General features: G+C 45.3%; 1 protein-coding gene across 3 annotated transcripts in view; it reads left to right on the top strand.

Annotated features, from left to right (window-relative positions):
- FAM184B (family with sequence similarity 184 member B) overlaps positions 1 to 22275 on the top strand; it is a 101679-nt gene that overhangs the window by 56848 nt on the left and 22556 nt on the right. For all 3 annotated transcript variants that reach the window (XM_032494644.1, XM_006192839.3, XM_032494649.1), the window contains exons 4-8: positions 242 to 381; positions 911 to 1117; positions 8216 to 8326; positions 10126 to 10233; positions 17940 to 18046. In XM_032494644.1, coding sequence (XP_032350535.1) covers positions 242 to 381; positions 911 to 1117; positions 8216 to 8326; positions 10126 to 10233; positions 17940 to 18046 — 673 coding nt within the window. The remainder of the gene's footprint in view (positions 1 to 241; positions 382 to 910; positions 1118 to 8215; positions 8327 to 10125; positions 10234 to 17939; positions 18047 to 22275) is intronic.

The following is a 22275-nucleotide window of genomic DNA, read 5'->3' as shown; positions in this document are numbered from 1 at the left end:
AAAAAATGTGACCATGACTAGATTAAGAAGGGAAAGCAGGCAACTGTTTGAACTGAAGATGCTACTTGGGCCAATCACCACCTTGACCATGCCTGAGGCCAGAAGGCCATGGAGCAGGGATTACATAGGGGAGTCGTGGGCAAAACAGCTGAACAGCAGAATGATGACCCGACTGCAGAGGCCTGGGGCAGGAGGCCAAGGCCAAGGGCATTCCAGATGATGTTGAAACTTGTGCTTGCAGATGACATGAAAACGGAGCAAGTTTCAGAGAGTGAAGCCCTAGGGAAGGAGAATGATTTGGAAGCCCGCAGTCTTCATCCTCAGCAGGATCAGAACTTTGCCAATGAGTGTCCGTGCACAAAAGGAGGCACATATGCACAGGTAGTGTCTGACGCAGCCCTGGGGGTGGAGAAGCCACAGGAGGCTCCGCTGGAAGGAGGCCAGTCTACAACCACGACTGGTCCACTTGGAAGCAGCTGGTCCCGTAGTTTCAGGGGTGGATGCGTCAACAGCCTGCCAACTGTAGTCATTTGAAACTAGGAGACAAACGTAGCAGAATTCTCCCAATTCCTTATCGTCGGCTCCTGGGAAACTGGAAACTTGTTTAGGATTCCTGCTTTATGTTCCCCAGTCAAAACAAAGCATTCTTTATAAACCACCACAGTATGGTCCTGGAGCATCTGATCCTATGACAATAGATACACTCTTCCAAAAAGCCCTTCTCTAATGGTGGATAAAGTGAAGTCTCTTACAAATATCAAACATGTAGTTTGATAAACTTCATTATACCTTGTGATACATGCTTTAAAATTAGTGTATCAACATCGTAGAAGTTACACAAAAGAGAAATGGTGACTCCTGGCTCCTCGCCCCACCCGGGTGATTTTACGAGCCCTCTCTCTTTTTATAGACCAAGAAGGAGGTGGATATTGAGACGGAATATATGAAGCAGCAGTACGAAGAAGACCTTCGTAAAATCAAACATCAGACAGAAGAGGAGAAGAAACATCTCAAAGACCAGCTGGTGAAGAGACTGGAGGACTTGGTGAAGAACCACACGGTGGAAATCAAATCAGTCCGCTCGTCAGTGGAGGCTGAAAGGAAGAGGCTGCAGAAGGTGAGATCTCCTTGCAGAGATGCTGTTTGTTGACTGACATTTGTTTTGCCTTTCCTCTGCCTCCCACCTTTCCTCTTTTGTTTCTTCTTTCCTGCCTCGTACATTGACCGACCTCCTGCCCTGTACAGATCTCAGCTAGTTCTTTGACCAGAGAGAGTTTAGGGTCTCTTGGAGGAGAGGGGGCAACCCTCAGCCCAAGACAATAGGGCCTAGAGTCATTAACCTGGAGTAGCATTGTCATATGAGCGCTTAACTTAGGGGAATTCAAATCCTTTCCTCGGCAAAAACAGAGGGAAATAACATGAAGCAAACCCTCAGGCCTGGCAGACTGCCTGGATTCAAACCCCAGCCCTGCCACCCTCTAGCTTTGTGACCACAGCAAGTTCCGGAACCTGGGCTCCTCACAGGGAGGCTGCGCGGGCCCCAGCCTCCTCACTTATGAAACAGATGGTGATACTAGCACTTCACAGAGGAGCTGCGAGGATTAAGCCAGGTGATCCGTGTGAAAAGACAAAGCGTAAGGTAGTGCCTGGGGCGGGACAGACACCATAGCCGCAGGTAATTAATTAATCAGCGGGCGGGCGGTGGGAGTGGAGGTTCTCAGCCTCTGTGTGCTGTTCGACTTCCCACCAAAGGGGGTGCTTTCTGCTGAGAAGAGACGCAAAGCCTCAGCTCTCCTGTTTGCTGAGGAAAACAGCACAGGCATATGGATGTTTTAGGAAAAGAGTGAAATAAATCACTATTACTGTGAGCATAGGTGGTGCTTTAATTATTACAAGAAGGCCTCTTTCTAATTCAAGAACTTACATTAACAGCTTTGAGTTTTCACTCAAAAAGATATACACAAAAAGATAATAATCTATCACAGAGGAATGCAGTGTGTGGTGGTGAAGAGTAGTAGGTACTTAATAAATACATGGTAGAAAAATAAATGAACTCATGAAAGACCCAGACTAGTCCTGGGTCCAAGTCCTGACTCTTTCACTGGCTTTGTGACCACGGACAGGTCACTTAACCTCTCTGAAACCTGATGTTGAAAATAAAGATAAATACTCGAGGGCTTGTTATGATACAGGAAACGGGGGCGTGAGAGGATGGCTATGTCACAGGTCTCAGATGAGTCCCTGGGACACGCCCCACCAAGTGAGGGTCCTTGGCTTCGTGCAGGAAAGAAATCAAGAGTGAGCCACAAGTTGTGTAAAGGTAGATTTATTCAGGGAGATGCACACTCCATAGACTGAGCATAGGCCGTCTCAGAAGGCCAGAGAGGCCACAAGGTGTGGGGGTGTTTAGTTTAAAGTAAAAGTAGATACACACTCCATAGACAGGGTGTGGTCCATCTCACTCAGAAGGGAGAGTGACTGTGAGGTGTCAGAGGTTGCTAGTTTTTATGGGCTTGGTAGCTTCATAGGCGAACAAGTGGGAGGATTACTCCAACTCTGTTGGGGAAGGGGCTGGCTTTCCCAGGAGTTGAACCACCACCCACTTTTTGACCTTTTATGACAGCCTCAGAACTGCCATGGTGCCTGTGGGAGTGCCATTTGACATGCTAATATATTGCAATGAGTGTATAATGAAGCTCAAGGTCTACTGGGAGTCAAATCTCCCGCTGTCTTAGGCCTCAAGGTCTGTTGGGAGTTGACTTCCACCATCTTGGTGCTAATTGCTGAGTCATTCCTGTAATAGCTGTGCCCTGCCCCTTCCCTCCTGTCTCAGTTATGTAAGTTAAATATGGTTTTATATATAAACTTTTAGTTCAGTGCTCACCATGTAGGAGTTTGATAAACGGTGGCTATGACTAGTTACCATGTGCACTGGATGACATCATGTGTGATAATATTATTTAGTGCCTGCTCTACTTCATAAAGCACTGTATTATTATAAACACATTCAGTCCTCCCAACAGTATTACAAAATGAGTGTTCACAGTCCCATTTCAGAGATGAGAAAACTGAGGCTCAGAGATTTTATGCATCTGCTCACAGGCAGTGAGTGGTAGAGCTGGTATTAACACCTGCCAGCCTGACTCAGAGCCTGTGGTTTCCCACGCCTGCACTGAGTGGGAAACGTTTTCCTCCCCAGGAGCAGTGACTGGGTTTTTTTGCACAAATCCAGTCCGCACACAGCTGAACCCTCTTTCCATCCTGAGCCACAGTCAGTGGGAGGAGCATAGCTCTCCCGGAGCTACACGTTGCCCTGGTAACTGCCAGCCAAGCCTGACTCTCAGTGTAGAAATTCCATTTCAGCTTTAATCATGGGCATGGATCCATTTGGGAAAATTAATAAATTGTTTCCACCTTTTTTTTTCTTTTTAAAACTTATGGTCATTTCTACAAACTGAGGATATAAATTATACAAATTAAGCCATGTGGATTAGAGGAAGGGAAAACCTTAAAGAAGCCCAAAACCTAGTGTTTATGGACTAAAAATAGATACCAGTCTAGAGTTAAGAGCGCACTGTTCCTTGGGCCCTTGAGTGTAAGTACTTTGTGTATCCTGAATGCCACCTTAACCTGAGGAAGACATTGCAGGAAATGAGCTGGAGGTGACCCAAAAGTCCTATCTGCCTCCCTGTCCAAGGGATTAGATGATGTTACCACTTAATCTTGGCAGAGCAGAGGACACACCCTGTGATTAGCACTTTCCCACATTGATTCCTCGGGAGAGCGTGGAAGGGTGTACTGAGTGCCCACTGAGCCGTGCCAGACACTGCTGTTTCGCTTAGGGTTCTCATTTGTATCACTTCCGATTCTCGGTGGCAAGCATGACGTTTATGAAATATTCCTTGTCCTGAAGTCTACTTTAGTAAAAATACAGACATTCTGTCATTTTTTTGGTTAGTGTTGCTGTCTGGTTTAATCCATCCTTTTGCTTTTAACCTACCTGTGTCTTTCTATTCAAAGTGCCTGTGTAGTATTGCTGTCTTCCCCTTTTATTCAGTTTGGGAATCTGACTTTTGAGGGTCAATTAGACCATTTACATTTAATGTAATTATCATTAAGTCTACCATATTGCTTGCTGTTTTTTCTATTTGTCACATCTGTTGCCTTTCTTTTTGCCTCTTTTTTCTGATTATTTTTGATTAATTGAATTTTTTTTTGGTATTTTCTTTTTTATCTCCTCTAATGAGTTTTTAGCTGTCCTTCTTTTGGGGTGGTGTGCTACTGGTTGCTATAGGATTTATAACGTGTGTCTTTATCATTGTCTGCCATCCAATAATATTACTTCATATATATGTGTATACACATGTATAATTACTTCACTGTAGAAACCTTACAGCAACATTTTAATGACCCCTTCCCAACTTTTGTGCAATTACTGTCATATGTTTTACTTTACACATGTTGTAAAGTCTATAGTACATTGATTTTCTATTTCCTTAAAAGTCAATTATCTTTTAGAGAAAAATTTTAAATGAGAAAACTGAAGTCTTTTATGTTTTCCCACTTACTGTTTCTACCCTCTTTGTTCCTTTGGTAGAGTCAAGCACCCATCTGGTATCATTTTCTTTTGGCCTGAAGAACTTCCTTTAATGTTCCTTGTAGTGTCGGTCGGCTCACGGCAAATTCTCTCAGTTTTTATGTCTGAAAACGCCTTTTGTTTTGCCTTGATTTTTGAAGATTATTTTGCCGGATACAGAATTCTAGGTTAACACTTATTTTTCTTTCTGCACTTTAAAGATGCTGTTCAACAATTTTTTTTTTTTTTGGTTTGTATTTTCTTCAAACAACAAATTGATAGTTGTTCTTACCTTTTCTCCCTTGTGCATAGTGCGGCTTTTTGTTTTCTGACTGCTTTTAAGATTTCCTCTTTAATCGCTGGCTTCCACAAGTTGATTATAATATGCCATGGAGTGATTTTCTTTGTTTTTCTGCTTGGTATTCATTGGACACCTTGGATCTGTGGGTATAGTTTTCAGGCAGCTTTAAAAATTTAAGGTCATTATCTCTTCCGCCTCCCCCTTCTGATGTTGTCCTACAAGTTACAGAGGCTATGTTCATTTATTTTAAGTCTTCTTCTCCTATGAAATATTCCTTGTCCTAAAGTCTACTTTGATAAAAATATAGACATTCTAGTGTTTTTATGGTCATGATACCTGGTTTGGACAGTTTCTATTGCTGTATTTTCAAATTTACTCACCTCCTTTTCTGTCTCATCCAATCTTTTTAAAAATCCATTTGGTACTTTTTTTGCATTTCAGATATTATATTTTTCAGCTTGAATAATAAAATGGAATTTCTTTGGGGTTTCCCTTTTTCTCTTCTTTATGTTCATGTTTTTCTTTAAATTCTTGAGCATATTTAAAATTTCTCTCAATATTCTTATCTGTCACTTTAGGGTCTTTTTCTGTTGAATGATTTTTCTCTTGGTTATGAATTGCCTTTTCCTGTTTCTTTGCTTATTTAGTAATTTTTTGATTGAATTCTGGACATGAAGAGTATTAACTTCTTGAAAGTCTGGATTTTGCTGTTCTTTAATGAGTACTGAATTTTGCTTTGGCAAGCAGTTAAATTACTTGTTATCAGCTTCAGATTTTCCAGACTTTTTTTTTTTTGTTGTGATTAAATACACACAACATAAAATTTACCATTTCCCAGACTTATTTTTAAACTTTAAGATGCCAGTTTAACTATACTTCAATAAAAAATGAATTAAAAATTAAAAATGACAGCCAGTTAAGCCCTGCTACTGAAACGTGGCCCTTCCTGGGGTCTAATGCCCCATGTATTGGTTAGTTTGGGTGTTAGTATGATTGCTAATGGTTGACCCTGAGTGAAATGTGTGGCTTTGCACCATGAACTTTACTATAAATAGTAATTTTATAAATGACCAAATAGTCATTTTTCTTCTTAAAAAAAGTTAACATGTTTTCCTTTAAAATGCCAGCTGAAGTCTCTGCTTGGTAATTTTCTGAGGTTGCTCGTTTGTTGTTCCCAATCACAGTGGCTCCTTTCTTTCTTAAATTGACAGTAACTGTGGACAGTCTAGATAAGAAAGCAGAAAAAGGATGGGAGTCCTGCTTTTGCCTCTTACCGACCATTGGATTTGCTCCATGTGAGGTGGATGCAGTAAAGCCCTTTTCCCTGGGTACTGTCAGAGCAGGGTGAGAACAGAGCTTATGAAAGTTCTCTGTGAATCCTGTGAATGACTGGCCCCAGAAGCCCCATTCCCTGTAGGGGAGGCAGCAACGTATGTATGCGAAATCATCAGTCTCCTTCTTTCCCTCATGTTCTTGTCTCTGTAGTTGTTTTTTCTCTTCACCTGATTTAGGAAGAGAATGTGAAAGCTTCCTGTTGAAATCCTCAAGGTCACTTTGGAATGAGCTAGAGGTGGACATGGTTCCTTTTAATCTGTGTTCTCCAGGTGACCCAGAACTGTGTTTCCTGACAGCAAACCACATGATTCTGCACCTAAAATGTAGCTCACCGATGCCAAAGATCACGGCTGAAATCATTTATTTCCATCTGTGGGGAATTTTTTTTTCCCTTTAGGTCCATTTGTCAAGGCAACAGCTGAAGCTGTGATGGATGATAGGGACCCTAGGAAACTGGGCTGCGTGAAATTAGAAGTAGCCACTGCTTTGTGCTAAGCATCTCCCTCGCAGGGGATCTAATTGTGCTGTTACGCTGAACATGCCTTGGCAGAGTTAGCAAGTCCCTGCACCAGCAAGCACGTTAAACAGAACTTTTGTTCAATAAAAGCTTTGGTGAATGAGGAGCCAAATAATGAAGTAAAAAAAAAAAATTGGAATTTTTGCTGAGGGAAAGCCCTTATTTCTGATGGTTGTTTAAGTTATCTCAGCCTGTTTTGAACAAGAGGGTGATTTATATATTGTCTTTAGGAAATGAACCTTGCAAAACAACCAGCCCTGCAAAAAGAGATCACAGATTGACTGATGTGCTGTGTCCACATCATGTGACCCTTACAGTCTAATCACATCCTTTTTTCTTCTTTAAATGACCTACCCCAGGGACTATGCTAAGGGCCACCCCAGGGCCACTGGCCTGGCCTGGGGTTGGCCCTGCGGTAGGTGTAAAGGTGTCATCCAGATGATCAGCAGCAGCACCTCTTTAGATGCTCAAGTCAGAAGCCCAGAAATCCATGACTTCTCTCTCATCCCTCACATTCAGTCGGCTATAAAGTCCACTCATTCTACAGTTGACCCTTGAACAACGTGGGAATTAACCCAAGTTATAATTTATCTTTGTCTCTCTGTATCTGCAGTTCCTCCACATCCGCGGGTTCAACCAACCATGGACTGTGTAGGACTGTTGTGTTTACTATTGAAAAATATCCACGTGTCAGTGGACGTGCACAGCTCCAACCTGCATTGTTCAGGGGTCAGCCATCCTTCTTCAGTGGCCCTGGAATACCGCCGCTTCTCTCTGTCCTGGTGGTTCCACGCTCACTCGGTCACCTGCCGTTTCTTGGTGGACTGTGTGATCATCCCCCAGTTGTTCTCCCTGCCTCCTGTCTCGTCATTTCATCTAATCCAATCTCCATTCCAGGGGGATCATCTGAAAACTCACATTGGCTTCAAACTCTCCAGAGGCCCCCTGTCATCTTCACAGGGGACTTCAAGCTCACTAACGTGGTTTACGAGGCCGCACGCGTCGGACTCCTACCTGTTCCTCCTACCTCACCCCACGCATCTCCCTTAGTTCTTCCCTCCAGCCTTTTAGTTTGTCATTTATTCCATTCACGTTGACTAAAGTAAGGATGCTGTTGAGAAGACCCCAGGAGAAATTTCCTCCTGCTTTTGACATTTCTGTGCATCTGAGAAGGTAGTTGGCCTTTTGAGTTATGTAACACTGAGAATTGTGTCAGCAGTGAGCATTCATTCCCTTTTCTTATTTGATGCTACGAAACTTAAAGCCAGGGGTCTACCCTGCCCCCCACCCCCAGTATATATTCAACTTTGTGCTGTGAATGTAGCATCTGTTTCATTTGCACTTTCTCATGTGTTTCTAATTTATGCTTTTCTATAGTAGTTGATGACTCTTGCGAGCGTCTTTGAGCCCCTTTGGGAACAAGGCAGGGTATGCCGTGCCCGTGTTTTCGAGGCTTGTGTGGTTAACTCTTCTCATCATCATTCAGGAAGTAGAAACACAGCTGGAAGAAGTGAAGAAGAAATCAGAAAATGAAATAAAGCAGCTGGAAGAAGAGAAAGCGGCCCTGAGCGTGAAGCTCCAGAATTCGCTGCTTGAGGTAAGTCCCGAATGAACACCGTGCTCAGGAGTGATGGTTCTGGGCCCTGGAAGTTTCTGATTAACTGAGATGCCAGGAAGGTTGGGAAACTGCCCTGATCTCCTTCTGTTCAGCATCCTGAAAGAAAAAGACTTCGGCCTGGCAAGACGGCTGTCTTGGGGGTATAAATTCAGCTGTAGGTAACAGAGAACCTGATTTGTAGAGGCTTAACAGAGGCGCTTAATGTCGAACATGAAAGAGGGAGGCAGAGGCTGCTGGCGTCAGTTCTGTGGCTAAATGATATCAGGCCTGGAAAACCTGCAGCCTTCTTGGTTCCGCCTTCTCCCCACCCCAACCCCCGCCGCGTGTTATCGGTTTCCTGGGCTCTTTCCTTTATCGAAAAGTCTTTTTTAATTATATTTTATGACTGCACTGCCATAAAGATGAATATAGCCAGGCTGCTTTTTTTTTATTCTGATTTTGGAAGGAATGAAAACATTTTCATGGTCCCTGAAAATGTCATAGGCCCCTGGCACTGTGCCTGGGGGAAGTCAGCTCAGATCCCCCCAGGCTGTGACAAAGGCTGTCCCGGCTCCAGCTGTCATGTCCAAATGTAAAGCAGGAAACGGGGAGAGGCAGTGATGGCCAGGCCTGCCCACTTCATCCGGAAAGCAAAAGCATCTGAAGAGGCCCCCAGCTGACGCCTACTCCTACTGGTAATATTTGTGCCGCGTGGCCAGCCTGGGAAAGCAAGGACTTAGCCATCAGGCCTCCACGGTGGAGGCAGACAAGAGCAGGGTCGCGAACGGGTGTAGACCAGCTGAACTGAGGGGTTTGCTTCTTAGGCCTATCTGCCCAGAGCTGCCCAGAGACCAAGGTCAAAGTTTAAAAGAGCTGTGGGCAGTGTTACTGGGGAGAGGAACTTGCCACCAGCAGACTCTTGTTCATCCTTCAGTGCCCTTAACACTGCCCTGGACGTCCCTGGCCAGAGTTTATTGCTGTAAATTCTCTGCAGTAGTACCAACCTCACGGTAGTTGTTGAGAGGATTAGAAGACTTCACACTGTGAAATGCTTAGGTCTGTGCCATTAATGGTACTTTTATTATGTTGTATGTCTGTCTACTGAATGTTACTGTGAGTGTCAGCATCCATCTGTCTTCTCCGTAAATGACAACTCCTTGAAGGCAGGGACCACATTTTATTATCTTACCATTATCTTGCTCTCACTCCCTCCCTTCCCCTTGCCCCCTCACACCAAGCATGGTGCCCCAGGGGCATTAATTTCAGTAACATCCGCATTTCCTTTATGGTTATGGGTCTTGTCCTTCTCCAGGTCTGGAGCAGGGAAGCCGGCCTGTGTAACTGACAGGCTACAATTAGTCGGTTAATCATCATCATCATCATTAAGGCTTTACAATTTAATAGCACCTTTAGCCACTCTTCTCTCATATTGCATGTGTAATTCTTAAATATTATTTTTCTTCTTTACCGACTATGTAAAAAAGAAATAGGGTGGCCTTCCAGGAACGTTATGAGAACCAATGGAACCCATGCTGCAGCTCTTGTCTAGATATATGGACATGAATGATTTAAAGAGAATAAAGTGTGGAATATTGTAAACCTGACAGGCTCATTTTCTTCTGGAAGGACTAAGCAGCTAGCCACTTAGAAATGGCCTCTCTAGAAGCACGTCTGGAATTTGTCTAGTGGGGCACTGTCCCCAGAACTGATTGATTTAGGGGAAAGGGCTCCCAGATTAATGACCACAACCGGGAGAGAGGACTTTGTTTCATTGCTGAGCATCTTTATTCTTGTTTTAGGTTTTAAGGCTGGAAGAATTTATCCAACAGAATAAGGTATGTCCCCCGAGAGGCGATGACAGGCCCCCAGAAGTGGACTGCCAGCACTGCAGCATTTTGGACACCCAGGTAACCTCCAGCTGTCTCTGCTTTAACGAAGGCTATTTTTCTTCTCCTTTTCAGCACTTTGGTGTCCACAGGGACACACGCTGGCATTAATGAGCCCTTTCATTTCAGTCCTCAAGAGCCGCCAAAATGCCTGAAAAAAAAAATCATTACCAAATCAATCAGCAAAAACCACGAATAAAATAGAGTTCTGAGTCATTATTTGCGTGGTTTGGAAAAGAACAAGGCTTGTTAAAGATGAATCTTCTCTCCCTCTGTGAGAGCAGCCTGGCTGGCAGATAAAGAGGCACCGGACTGGGGTGGGGGGTCTTTGGTTCTGCCCAGCACGACGCATAACAGTAATAATAATGCCCCGTTGCCGCCTCCCTCCACATCCACATCGCATCCACGACACCGGTAACTCTCCCGCGGGCCCTCCCTAGTGATGCTGCCCTTTCAGGGTGCGGCTCCAGGGCAGAAACTAGTTCCTGTTTGTCTCTCCGTCAGGCTCGTGCCAGGCTGTGTTATTTTCCAAGGGTGCCACAGTGAAGCACCACACCCTTGGGGCTTAAAGCACAGAAATGTATTGTCTCACAGTTTTGGAGGCTGGAAGTCCAAAATCAAAGTATCATCCGAAGCAGGGTGGGTTCCTCCTGGTGACTCCACCCTCTCTCCAGCTTCTGGTGGTTGGTGGTCATCCTCGGCGTTCCCTGACTTGTCGCCGTATCACTCCAGCCTGCCTGTGTCACCGCCTGGCCTCCCCCACAGTGTGCCTCTGGGTCTCCACACGGCCTTCTTATAGGGACACAACACTCATTGGATTTAGGACTCACTCTAATCCAGTGTGACCTCATCTTAAGTAATTACATCTGCAAAAGCCCAATTTCCGAAGAAGAAGATCACATTCATAGGTCCTGGGGAGACTTCACCGTCTCTTCTTGGGGGCACAGTTTAACCCAAAACAAAGGCGCTCAGTTAACATTCATTGCATGATGTCAGAAACAGAAATAGTTTTCCTGCGGAGTTGGTGTTTGAATGCCCAGGCAGCACCTGCACGCAGGCATGCCTGCGACCACACGGGACACCGCAAGGGTGGAGGTAACGCAGAAGAAGGTTGGCAGCGCTGGACCGGTCTGTGGCTGATGGGGGGGCAGGGGTGAGGGGACAGGGACGCCAGCAAACGGTGCAAAACACCTACTTCCCCAAAGATGTTCTTGTTCGACTGGGGCTGTACAATTTAAGTTAGTTGGAGACTCAGGAGTTTTAGTTTAGGCTCTTAGCTGTTCTGCCAAAGCACTGCAGTGAGTCAAAAGAGATATAAATAATAAGGCCAGACTTTTCACCCCACTCCCAGCGTGTGCGGAGGGAGGGTGGCCAGACCTGGGTGGGGCTCCGTCCCTGCCAGAGACAGCTGGGGCTTTGCTGAGCCTTTTGTCCTGGTCTCTCGTGTCTGGTCTCCTTGATTCTTCCAGAGTCCCAGTTTTAGTCATTGGTTTCCAGAAAACCATTCAGCCTTGGTAATTCTAAAGGAAACTTTTTTCCTGGAAGATTCTGGTGCCCGGGTCCCAGTGAAGTGGGGGGCAGAGAAGGGGTGAAGTTTTCCTAGATCCCCTGCCTGCATGGTCTCCAAAAGAAAAAGGAGAGTCATTTGTGGTCATTATTATTCAAGTCATTTTGCCTCCACAAGTGTTTACGAGTGCTGTCACTATGCAGGGCATGGGGCTGGGAGCCAGGGTGCACGAGGCCCAGTCCTGGTCCTTGGGGAGCTCTGTTTCAAAGGAGGGAAATAAGTATTTACTGACTTAATAACCCAGTGTGATCAGTGCTACACTAATGGCAGGAAGAGGCTTGTGCAGTCAGTGTGGGACAGCAGGGCCTGTGCCCAGGGAGGTGCAGGAAGCTTGCACCCAGGAGTGCCCTCTGCCTGGGTACTTGGCTGGACGTGACTTCATCAGAAGGGGTGGATGGGGTGGGGGTGGGGGGCAGTGAGCACAGTGAAAGGTCCCAGATGGAATCCCTGGGGCCGGTAGGGAGGGAGTGGAGGCACGGCTCCAGGGGTCTCCCGGGCCTGAGAAGTGTCCCCTGCACACTCAGGGAGGCCCTGTGTGGTTTGCTGGGCAGCTGTCCCCCCACATCACACCTGGAGGGTCAGGTGAAGCCCAGGGTGTCAGCAGGCAGATGATCACTAAGCCCTTAGACAACTGTGACGTACCCTCTGATCCGAGTTGAGGGGTCTGCTTCCATCTGACATGGAACTGGGCAGGTTGCCCTGGAGACCCAGTCCATGGAGAAATTCCTGGCTAAGAATCGGGCTGAGACCTGCTGGAGCCCAGGATGAAGGCGCAGGGCAGTGTGACAGCTCTGGTCTCAGGGTTAGGACATGGATTCCACCCCAGCTTGACCCCAGACAATTCCAAAAACCTCTCTGAGCTCAGTGCTCTCATTACTCCTAGTGGCAGACACAGACTCTGGACCAAGAATGTAGTGCTTTGCACAGTCACAGAATAACCCTGTGAGGCAAGTGTTATTATTATCCTTGTCTTACAGTTAGGGAAACTGAGGCCCAAAGAGCAGCACCAGGGCCCAAAGCACGATTCTGTATGGCTTCTGGTTAGTAAAGTGGCTGTGATAACCCCCGCCCTCCACACCCCAGAGACCTGTGGTAATGAACGGAAGAAAGCACACAAAGACACTTTCCAAAACTGTTAAGGAGTCTATAAATGTAAGGTGTCTTTATAGTGTCCATTACAGTCCCCTGTAATCATCGCAGAAAACCCCATTGCATTAGGTGTTCTATTTTAAGATGTACATGATGCTACTTTTCAAAGATTGTCAAGAGAACTTGAGAATGACTTTCAATATTTCCTTCGAGGAGATTTCCTGGGCGTGGGTGTTCCTTTAAAATAGAAACAGTCCAGAAGATGTTCACTGCCTAGAAGGTGAAAGATGAAGACCTAATGAGAACACGGGTTTAAAATAACCAGCCATTTGTTGGCAAGGAGTTGGGAGGAGGCTCTTGCAGCGGATGGTTGGGGGAGAGACAGAACGACTTGTTCTTCTGCGCACACTTTAGCACTGGAGACAGAGCCCTGGGCAGAACCGGAGCAGATGCCTGGAGGGAGATGCAAGAGGGTGAATTAGGGACGACTGACTCAGGATACACCCAGAGTGGCTCAGGGTTGGCCCTGGGAGGAGCTCCCTGGGGCCCCAAGCAGGTAAGCAGAAGAGGGGCCACTGGAGAGTCAGCTCCACTTGGAATTCAGAGAAATGAGTATTGGCGAGCTTGAAGGTCCTCTTTCAGCCAGCTGTTCATTTCCACAGTTCAGTCCATTTGTGAAATATTTAGATGGCACCCTAGCTCCTTTTAAATGATGTACTTTGGCCTAAGACATCACGTACACAAGGTAGAGGGTGAAGGAGGAATATTTTTTCCATGTATATGGTCTCTTGGTCCCCACCGCTGAACCATTAGTTTGTTGAAATCAAGTACTATATCTTGTTAATCTTTATCCTTCCAGCACCTGGAGCACCTGCATGCGGCAGCTGTGCGCACCTCCTTGTGCATAAACTGATACCTGACATGACGGCTGAATGCATGGAACCGAGTGTACCATTTGAGCCTGATAGTGACAAGGTTAGATGAGGAACGCCTTCCAAAGTCAGAGGATGATTTAGAAGAACACTAGGGTCCTTCAGTTACTCGCGGGCTAGGAGAGAGCACACGTCCTTTTCTGAGAAGGAGGCTCTTGTGGGGCTGGAAACAAGTGAACAGAAACAGAAAGGATAATGGAGTTCACCTCCCTGTTGATTTGGGAAGCAGCCTTCATCTCTCCAGTTGACTTTGAGTGTCTGTTTTGCAGATCTTTCTCAGCAGCATGTTTGTACAACCTGATTTTAACTCACCCAGTTAGGACTTGACATTGGCAGCTGGCGATTGTGCCAACACAGCACAGCCGAGTGCCGGTGCAGTCACAAGAAGTGACACGGATGGGAGTGGGACAACCCGGGGTCTGGTCCTGTGCTGCTCTCCAGTGGCTGTGTGACCTGAGACAAGTCACTGGACTTCTCTGATCTTAGATCTCCATCTGGAACATGGGGACGGTGGTGCCTTTCCTGCCCTCCTCCCTGGGTCTCAGGCATCCATGAGTTAAGTGTGGAAATAGACAAGTGCCGTGTGTGGCTAGGGGCCGCTGTAGTCATCCAGTGCATCATCAGCCTTTTTAAGCATTTACATCCTCTCCTGTTTCTGGACTCCTGCCCAGGATGCCTTTAACTGTATCAGTGGTCGATAAGGTGGCCCAGAAATTACATCCTGCACACTCTCTTTCACGGTCTGCACAGTGACTCAGAGCACGTTTGAAATTCTTTTTCATCTCCATAACTGTCATGAGATTTTTGTCTATTATTCATGTTGCTTTAAGTTCCTTCTCCCTTTTGCCTTGCTCAGTCTTACCCCGTAGTTTGATGTGTCTTTTCAAAAAGCCAGCTTTCAGATGTATTGGTCAGATCTATTTTTTTTTTTCCTGTCATTAATTTTGTCTTTCATAACTCTTTCCTTCTACTTACTTTGGGTTTTTTTATGTTATTCTTTTTATAACTTCTTGACTGTTCTCTAATAAATACATTTAAGGCTGTAAATGTCCTCTAAGTGTATGTCTTGATCAGTATCCCAGTGTTTTGAAGTTTATCTCATTTTTTTAAACCTTCTTTCTTATTGTTTTCTAATTTTATTGCATTGTCATTAGGTAGTATGGTCTGTGCTGAGATCTCTTTGTAGCCTGCTGTGGGGTCAGTTCTTAAAAATGTTTCCTGTGTGATAGAGAAAAAGCATATATTCTCGGTTTGGTTGTTAGAGTATATAGATTTGAATTCTGGTTCTGTGATATGACCACTATGACCTTGGGTAAGTTACAGACCCTCTCCTGCATAACTCCTCCTCAGTTTCATCATCTTTAAAATGGGATGATACCCACGTTATAGACTTGAGGGCCTGGCACACACTAAGCATCATATAAATGTTAGCAGTGATAAGTATTCTTTTTGAGCTGTTAAGTTTAGCTCAGTAATCTTGTTCAGATCTTCCACATCCTAGCTCATTTTGTGTACCTGAGTTGTGTCTCTGAGAGGTGTTTATTACAATCCCCCATTATAGTTATAAATTTCCCCTTTTCTCCCTACATTTCTGAATATTTTGCCTTATGTTTTCAGTCTCTGTTGTTCGGTGCCTACAGGTTCATTATTAGAGGGTTCTAGGGAATGATTCCCTTTACCAGGATGGGGATATCCATGTGGAACTAAGTCACTTCTTCTTGTTTACTGTGATTGCTGGTACCATTAGGATTGTTTTGGCCAACATAGTTTGTGCTTTCTATTTACCAAAATTTCCCTGTAACTCTAAATTTTCCTTTTGAAACCTGGACCTAATTAACTTTGATTATCATGTGTATATTTATGCTGTAGTATTACATTATTCTGATTTTTGGTGGTTCTTCCACATTCACTGTGCAGTTTCCCCCCACATTATACAGAATGTGTGTTTATAACCTGTGTCTCACAAAGCTCTTCTGTTTAGACTATGATCTTTACTTCTGGACTTTATAAGAATTGGAGATCTCCAAGACACTTTAATGCCCCAAATACCTGAAAGTACAAGGCAGAGGTGGACCTTTTAGCCTTGGATCCATGTGAAGGTTATAGGCTGGGCAGTGGCACCATTTCTGAACGTGCACAGCAGTGAGCCAAACTCACTGGGCCCTGCAGCTAGCACGTGTCAACCAGCCGGACTGCAGTGTCCAGTTACAAACACTGAAGAGGCAGTTCAGACAATGGAAGATGGCCATGCTGAGCGTTCTCAGTTACTGGCTGTAGGACTTTGAACACTACATCTGGGATTACTTTCACCTTCATTTCTGTTCCAGGAAGGGAGAGAGAGAACACTCCTGTAATTAATATAAAGCAGGAAAACTTCTGTCTGTCTGGTTTCTTGCTGTGTCCCTGGAACAGTGCCTGGCATGTAGTAAATGACCGATAAGTATCTGTGAACAAATTATGGTACCAAAATAACTGTTGTGGGAACTTCAAGAAGAAAGAGTACAATTGCAGCAAAAGAGACTGTGACGGCTTCTTGGAGGAAGGGACAGTTCAGTAGGGCTTTCAAGCATCAGCGGGGTCTGGAGATTAAAGGACGCATCAGTTTGGAGAAACAGATAAGTAGAAGTGATATGGAATAAGGCGTTCATTTTAGGAAATGACCTGGCATAGTTGTGGGAGCCACTTAAATACTTTATGTTCAGCTATTGCTCCTGAATCTGGTGTGGGGTTTAAAGTGGGCCTAAAGCAGAGCTGGCTGGCAGTCAGAAGGAGAGAAGGACAAACGGGGAACGAGAAAGACCAAGGATGAATGCAGCCCATGAGGCTGCACTTGAACAGTGTCGGTTTCTGAGGCCAACGAGGCTCCAACTTTGATGGTACAGGTGACCTGCGGGAGAGTCCGGCATCTTTTATCATAGAGCCAAACATGCCCATGGCCCAGGACAAAGGAGAAGTCCAAGGACTGAGGTCTGGGGCAGGAGAGGAGGAAGCTTTAGCGGAGGAAGAAACCCACGAGAAGGGGCTGCATGCAGGAAGGAGTGATCAGAGGTTTCCAGTTCTGCAGGGAGGTCCATTCAGCTGAGGCCCAAGGAGTGACCACTGGGTTTGGCCACATGGAGGTCATCATTGGCCTTGACATTGGTGGCCTTTAATAGACATTTGAGTACTGGGAAGGCAACCAAAGCAGTTTTTATTCCAGGTTAAGGGGGACTGGAGCCCAAGGCCCCATCCTCCAGCCTCAGCTCTGCCCTCTTCCACTGCCAAGGGCCCCTCAGACATCTCCCAGGGTCTCTGGAACATGGTTTAAAAACCACAGATGGAACCAACCCCTTTGCTTTACAGCTGATGTGGCTCAGGTCCAGAAAAGAGACTGGCTGTAGGCCATGCAAGCAGTTAGTCGAAAAGCTAGGTTGTGATTTATTATTATATAATGAGATTTCTCAACAAAGAAATCTGTTCCTAGCCTGTCTTATTATACTGTTTTCCTTGGACAGTGGTTGCTATACCAAGTAGAAAAATCAAAATAAGAAAGTCTTTTTCACATTTTAGTCTCTGTGGAAAGGGGAAATAATAATGAACAAATTCAATTGAGAGAAAATTCCAAACCTCATTATTAACTCAGGGTTTCCATATTGTCCTCCCACCACATCCCACTTCTCAACACCTCTGGCCAGGTTCCATGTTTTCAGATCCTGTGTGATGAGACAGAGCAGTGCCACATGTAAAATGGGTATAATAACAATACCAGTTGCTCATACATGTGGACCAGTGACTGTTGCTGGCCCTGTCCTCTGTCCCCACACTAGCCCCAGGGTCAGGTTCCCTGACTGCACTTCATTTCTGCTATTCACTGATGGGAACCCTGGATAAGCTACTTCCTCTCTCCGTGCTTTAGTTTTGCCAGCTGTGTGACATGCTTGGCAGACTGGAAAACAGAGTCCAGGGACAAGGGCTGACACCGCTCCTAAGCCAGGCACTGTGCTCGGCATTGAGTCATCACAGGCCTCCGTCCTAGGCCTGGGAGCCGGGCACTGACACCGGATTGCTGGGGGCTCCTCTTCTCCGCTCTGTGATTTAATAAATCACAGGTTGACTCAGGGAACTGTACTGAATCTCATCTTGTACCTGTTTTGCCTTAGGATCCATGCTTGAAGTCGAATGAACCTTCTCAGACTCTGCCCAGAGGGGAAGAGCATCAAGATAAGTTAGCAGCTGAAGAAGGAACCAGCAGCGACGAAGAGGAAAGGTACAGGAGGACATGCAGACTTCCGAGGGCTCCAGTGAATGAGGACTCAGACTTGGAAGGATTCATTCATTCATTCATTCTTTCCTTAAGTATTTATCACTGCCCCCTGCATGATGCTTAGGGAGGGAACAGACATGGCTTGCATGTCTTCAGCACAGCTGTGGGCTTTACATAAACTGTCTTATTTAATTGTCACATCAACCCAGAGAGGCCATTTCTTTGATTAATAACCTGAGGCTCAAAAAGGTTAATAAACTGCCCAAAATTCAGACAGATCTGGACTGGCCCTAAAACCTCTGCTCACTCCTCTTCAACTAAGTAAGGGAGATGAAGGAGCTTTGTCACCAAGGGGAAATCTCCCACCTTATTCCCTGTATTAGTCAGCTTATGCTACTGTAACAAACATTTCCCAAATACCAGTGATTAACTAATAGGTCAGCTATCTTTATTCTTGGCTCTGCTAAGCTTTGCTGGCCTTATATAAGGTTAGCTCCTGGCTGACAGTCAGGTGTTATTGCTCTGCCCCAAACCACGGGTAGAGTTTAAGTCCGCTCCAGATGCCTTCTCATTCTGGGTCTGAGACTGATGGATTAGCCTCTATCTAGGGCATGTTGTTGTCATGGTAAAGGGAAGAAGGTCAGAAAAGCTGATGGAATCATACAATGCCTCTTAAAGCCTACACTCAGAACTGCACTGTCTCATTTCTACCCACATTCCATTGGCCAAAGTGAGTCACATGACAAAAACTAATATCCCTGGGCAGAGACTAGGCCCCCCACATGTCTTAGTCAGCCTGGGCAGCTATAACAGTACCGTGCACTGGGTGGCCTAAACTACAGAGGATGATGTCTCACAGTTCTGGAGGCTGGGAAGTCCAAGATCAAGGGGGTGGCCCTATCAGTTCCTGGTGAGAGCTCTCTCCCTGGCTTGCACGGGGCCATCCTCTTGATGTGTCCTCATGTGGAGACGAGAGAGGCGGCAGTTGGTGTTGCAGGGAGGTCCCTCCTGTGTCTCTTCTTATAAGGGCACTAATCTCACCGTGAGGGCTCCACCCTCATAACCTAATTACCTCTCAAAGCCCTCATTTCCAGGTATGATCACATTGCTGATTAGGGCTTCAACATGTGAATTTTGGGAGAAACAATTCAGTTCATAGACCACACAAGGCAGAGGAAGGGAAGAGTGAAGATTTGCTGAACAATTACAGTCTGTCACACCAGCTCACAAGATTCTGATACAGGAGGTCTTGGTACGTCCCAGCCCCATGTGTTTTGAGGAAGCTTCCCAGGTGACTCTGAGGCCACCACAGTTATAATCCACTGCCCCACATTAATAAGCAGCTTGTATGTGGTCCTGACAGATGACAGGGAAGCCCTGCTCCCATCTGGCAGCTCTCTAAGCAGTGGGTTGTCATAGTCCATCTGGGCTGCTTAGCAAAATTCCATAGACTGGGTGGCTTATAAACAACTGAAATTTATTTGTCACAGGTCTGGAGGCTGGAAAATCCAAGGTCAAGGTGATGGCAGATTCTGTGATGGATACAGGCTTACTTTCTGGTTCGTAGAAGGCATCATTCACTGTGTCTTCACAAGGTGGAAGGGGCAAGGGAGCTGTCTAGGACCCCTTTTATAAAGGCATTAATCCCATTCACGAGAGCTTCACCATCATGACCTAATCACCTTACAAAGGCCCCATTTCTTAATACAATTATATTGGGCAATAGGCTTCAAAGTATGAATTTTGAGGGGACAGAAAGATTCAGAACATAACATTGAGGAAGCAGAGCCTGTACCCCTAAGTCATGTCAATGGCAGGGTCAAGCACCTACAGTGCAGGGAACTCTCCAGCTAATAAGGCTTACACGGCTCCCTCCAGATTCTGTCTCAGGATCTATGAGGTATGTAACCACAGCAGTTAAAGGAGACAGACTCTGGGGTCAGGCCTCCAGACTAAGTGCTGGTACTGTCAGTTACCACTGGCAGTCACAAATCCTGTTTAAAACCCACAGTTCCAAAGGGAAACAAGTAATCTTTACCCTGAAAATATTGGCAGAATTTCAGAGAGGCTTCTAAGGAGCCCAGCCTGGGTCACATGTCCATCCCTGAGCCCATCATTCTGGCCAAGGAGATGCCTGGCTCTGATGGGCCAGGTATGTGTTAAAGGCCCTTCCCTGGGGCCACCTGGGGATGAGGACACAGTTAGCTGCACCAGAACCTTGTGAACTAAACAGGATCACCATGGAAAGAGGAATGGCTTCCCCAGGGAGAGGATGCTGGGAAGACCAACAGCAGGTGGTGGTCACAACAACGTCTTTTTCTCACAGGTAGCTATATTGGTAAGGGGATTCCTCAACTGTAGAAGCAGATAAGGAATTGTGGTGTCTGGAGGCTTCTTTCACAGAGGTTTTAGTTGGGGTGGAAGGGCTGAGCAGTGATGAGAAAGGAATAGAAAGAGCTAAGGTCGGAGACTGCAGGACAGAACAAACGCATTGATTTCTTTAGGGATGGGACTTCATATTTAGTAGGTAACCCTTTGAAGGATGCTTGTCAGGGAACTTCTGGCATGGTGGCTTTAAGAGAGTGGTGGCTTTTCCTTTGGCTGTTAATTTAAGGTTGTGGGGGTAGCAGGTTAGAATCAACTTTAATGGGGGCAGGGAAGTGAAGAGAGTCAGCTATGGCTTGCTTTGTCAGAGCTAGGATCAGATTTTTACGATAGGAGGGAGCTGGGGGAAATAAAATGCAGTCAGACAGAAATTCCCATTAGTGTTCCAGGAAATATGGATGATGATAAAAATATATACTGAATGTTGGAGTATGACAAGCACACTTAAAGGATTAACCCATTTAATCTTCTTTAGGTGATACTGTTATTGACTTACCTACTTCGTTTTAAAGATGAGGGAAATTGAGGACCAGAGAGGTTAAATAACTTGCCCAAGTTTACACGCCAGCAGATGACAGCATCCAGATGATAGTCTCTCTGGCTCCAGAACTTATACTTTTAACCACATGTCAACTTAGGGCAACTGTTCTTATGTGCAACATGAAATTCCACAGGTCTTTTACTTTTCCAAGATCACTTTCTCTTTTAATACTCAGTAATAACTGAAATGTCCACTTCCAGCCAACACAGAGTAACTGGTGCTAGACTTTCCCTCTTTCTAGAAACAACTATAAAACTGAACAAAATAAATGAGATGGCTCTCTTGAGTAATGAGATGCTATGCAGAGAAGGACAGTGTTCTTCGGAAGGGAAACATGTGTTGAATCCCACGATCACCCCACATTTGCTCCTGCCTTTCCGCCTGGAGACAGTGCCAACCACATGCCGAGAATCATCCAGTGGAGGCAGGCTGGGCTGAGGAGGCAGATATCCAGGCTCAAGGCTACTAAAGTGGCTGGCATTTGTAAGACAGGGTGCCAAAAGAGAGAATCCTATGCAGGGGGAGAGAGGGCAGAAATCTATGAGCGTTTCCACAGGTCCTTGCCAAGGGCTTGAGTGAGCATGTACAAGATGAGACTCCATGAATCCTAGGAGTGGGCTGCTGCCATAGGGCCGAGAAAAATGGAGATACCAGAGGTCATGCCGTGCTGGGAGACACTGGAGTCCCATCTTAGCCAGAATTAAAAGGCCTTTCTAATCTCCATAGACATTTAGTAGAGACCTCAGAAAAGTCACACTTTAGGAGTAAGAAACATACCCTATAGGATAAGGGCCACACCCTAGAACAAAGGACAGTGTTGAAATGTACCTGCTCTAACAAAAGACAAATCCAAGCATAAAAGGATCAGAAAGAGCCTTCAATTTGACACAACACTGTAAAATGATTATAAATCAATAAAAAATGTTAAAAAAAAAAAGAAAGAGCCTTCAGTAATTTAACTGCCTGTCATAACAAAACTTAACACTTTTGAAAGGAAGACATAAACCAGCGTCCCTACATTCTATTATCTACAATACTGAGCATTTGATGGAAACATGAAACAAGCAATAAAGCAGAACAGTATGACTGGTAATCAAGAAAAAAAGCCAATAGAAGTAAGCCCTAAAATGACCTGGATAGTGGAATTAGCAGACAAGGACTTTAAAGCAATTGTATGAGTTATGTTCAAGGACATAAAAGAAAAGATTGTTATAATGAGTGAGCAAATAGGGAATTTCAGCAGAGAAGTAAAAACCTTGAAATAGTGGAAATTCTAAAACTGTAAAGTACAATAGCCAAAATGGAA

Source organism: Camelus ferus, chromosome 2 (genome assembly GCF_009834535.1).
Source record: "Camelus ferus isolate YT-003-E chromosome 2, BCGSAC_Cfer_1.0, whole genome shotgun sequence".
Lineage (NCBI taxonomy): Eukaryota > Metazoa > Chordata > Mammalia > Artiodactyla > Camelidae > Camelus > Camelus ferus.
This window is presented reverse-complemented; position numbering and strand designations above follow the sequence as displayed.